The 2,239-nt window shown below is 48.1% G+C and overlaps 1 protein-coding gene across 1 annotated transcript in view; it reads right to left on the reverse strand.

Moving 5' to 3' along the window:
• DDX51 (DEAD-box helicase 51) overlaps positions 1 to 2,239 on the reverse strand; it is a 34,029-nt gene that overhangs the window by 31,294 nt on the left and 496 nt on the right. Inside the window, exons 2-3 of the mRNA XM_019506895.1 lie at positions 1,145 to 1,581; positions 489 to 745 (exon numbers count right to left, since the gene is read on the reverse strand). Of these exons, the coding sequence (XP_019362440.1) occupies positions 489 to 745; positions 1,145 to 1,581 (694 nt within the window). The remainder of the gene's footprint in view (positions 1 to 488; positions 746 to 1,144; positions 1,582 to 2,239) is intronic.

A 2,239-nucleotide genomic window follows, 5' to 3' on the forward strand; every position in this document is an offset into this window, starting at 1 on the left:
ACACATGTAGACATATCCTATTCTAAGAAAAAAGAAAGATGTTTGACAGCTTCTCTGAAGCATGAACACCTTTTGCATAGGCCTCCCTGCTTGAATTTCTCTACACTGGTCTAAGAATAGCTTGGGTAGACAGACCTGTGTTATTTTGGGTATAAGGAGCAACCCAGTCAGCTTTGGTGCAGGTAAATCAAGCCTGCCTGGGCACTGGGTAAGTACTCAACAGGTGAAACCCAAGGTTCTACAGATACACCTCTCTCAATATCCAAGTCAGCTATTTTGCTGCTTTTATGGAGACATTCAAGGTATTAGAGCTCTGGACTACAGGGCAAACAGTGTTTACATGAAGCAGGAAATCCCTGTTTTGAAAGGCTGGTGAGCCAGGCATGAATAAAGTAACTTCTAACATCACAGCTGACAACACTATACGTGAAAGGATAGAAAACCCCTTTTTATAACAATCAGAATGAAATCCTTTGTCAGGTAGTTACCTTATGTACTGCCTTTTTATCATAACCACCAAGAATCTTCAAACTAGAGGGTGGTGGGGTTGCCTTTTCCTTTCCTACAGTGGACAATTGTTCATTCCCACTTTGATTCCCATTAACAACTTCACCACTGCCTTCCTCCCCCATTTCAGCTCCATCAGCTTTCACTTCTTTTGAAAGATCCATCTTTTTCCTTTTTTGAGCCTGGCTTCTTTTCAAGTTACTTCTTTTTTGTTCTTGTTCACCATTTTCTTCAGGATCTGAAATGTTATTAGGAGAGGAGGGAAAAAATACTACAAATAAGAAAGCACAACAGCCTTTTTTGAAAAACCACCTGCAAACTCATTCTCTTACCAATCAACCACCTTTTAATGGTAGCAGCAAGATAGCTGGACTCTGACCTTATGGGCATGCCTCATCTCTGTAGACCCCCCTGCCACTATGCCCCAATTTTAAACCAAGCTCAGAAGTTCAGAATGTTGCTTTTTCTGTGGGGGAGGAGGTGGAATGTAACTGAAACTTAAACACTCTGCTGAGGACAAGACTGTCAGTGAAGATCCAAGTTACGCAAAGGGAACAGGCAAGTTCATACCTTCCTCTTCTCTTTCAGCAGAGCTGTCCTCTACAAGAAAATTAAATTCTATGCTTTCAGTTTTTACCTGCTTCAGTTTCCTTTGGTGATACAACTGACGTTTTCTTGTTGTTTCTCTTTTTCTTTTTGACTGGAACATGCCCTTGGGCTGCCTCAGCAGTGAGGGTGGAATCAGTCAGTCTTGCAGGCTCATCAGAATCATTGCTGCGTTTGAGGTTTTTCCTTAACTTCTTTGGCCCCTCTGCACAGACATCCTTGTCGCTCTGTTTCCTCTTTTTCTTTTTTGTTTCTCTCTGCGACTGGTTCTCAGAACCTAAGCCAGAGTCTCTGCTTTTAGGCTTTTCAGGGAGTTTGGTCTCAGTTTCCTTTAGCTTGAATTCTCCAGAAGACGAAAGCTCCTCTTGCTGCTGCTTCTTCAGCTGCCGGGCTCTTGCCTGCTCACGCAGCCGTTCCAACAGCGCCTGCGATGAACTCTCCACAGCACCATCCTCCTCACCAGTGTACCTGCAAATTGCACAAGGAAGCCTCTGAAAACCTGTCACAGGTAGCGTTACCATACATCCAGGTTTTCCTAGGTACATCCCTCTTTCTGAGTCCTCCAATCTCTCTCCAGGTGGTTTTTTGAAATCTGAACCAATATCTGGGATTTTGCTCTGCTCCTCTGGTGACAGGAGGAGGGAGCAACTGGAGGCAGGGGGCATCATGTGCATGTGTGCATGTACACACACATGGCTGGCACGCAACCAGGCAGGGGGAGAGAGCAGCTTTGGCAGTTGGATGCAGGTAGGTCTATGGGGGACGGGGGATGGAGAGCCAGGGCCTGAGGAGTGTGTGTCCGTGTGTGTGTGGCAGAAGTGTGTAGAGGAGATGGGTGTGTGAGGTGAGGCAGGTGCCTGATGGCACTGCGGGGGGGGGGGGGTCGCCAGGCTGCCTGGCAGGATGCAGGAGCCCCAGCTCAGGGTTGGGCATGGCACAGGCCTCCTCTCCTCTTCTTTCCTGCTTGTGCTGGGGCCCGACTTGATTTGCCCCTGCCTGCATGAATCGGGGTTGCTGCGCTTGGGCCCAGGGCTGATCTGGCGAGGCTGGGAGCAGAGGAGGCTGTGGGTTGGGAGTATGGGGCACTGGCAAGGCTGAGGGGCTTGTGGGCTGGGAGTGAGGGCAC

The sequence above is a fragment of the Gavialis gangeticus genome, unplaced genomic scaffold (genome assembly GCF_001723915.1).
Source record: "Gavialis gangeticus isolate Ggan-Ray unplaced genomic scaffold, GavGan_comp1, whole genome shotgun sequence".
NCBI classification, from domain to species: Eukaryota; Metazoa; Chordata; order Crocodylia; family Gavialidae; genus Gavialis; species Gavialis gangeticus.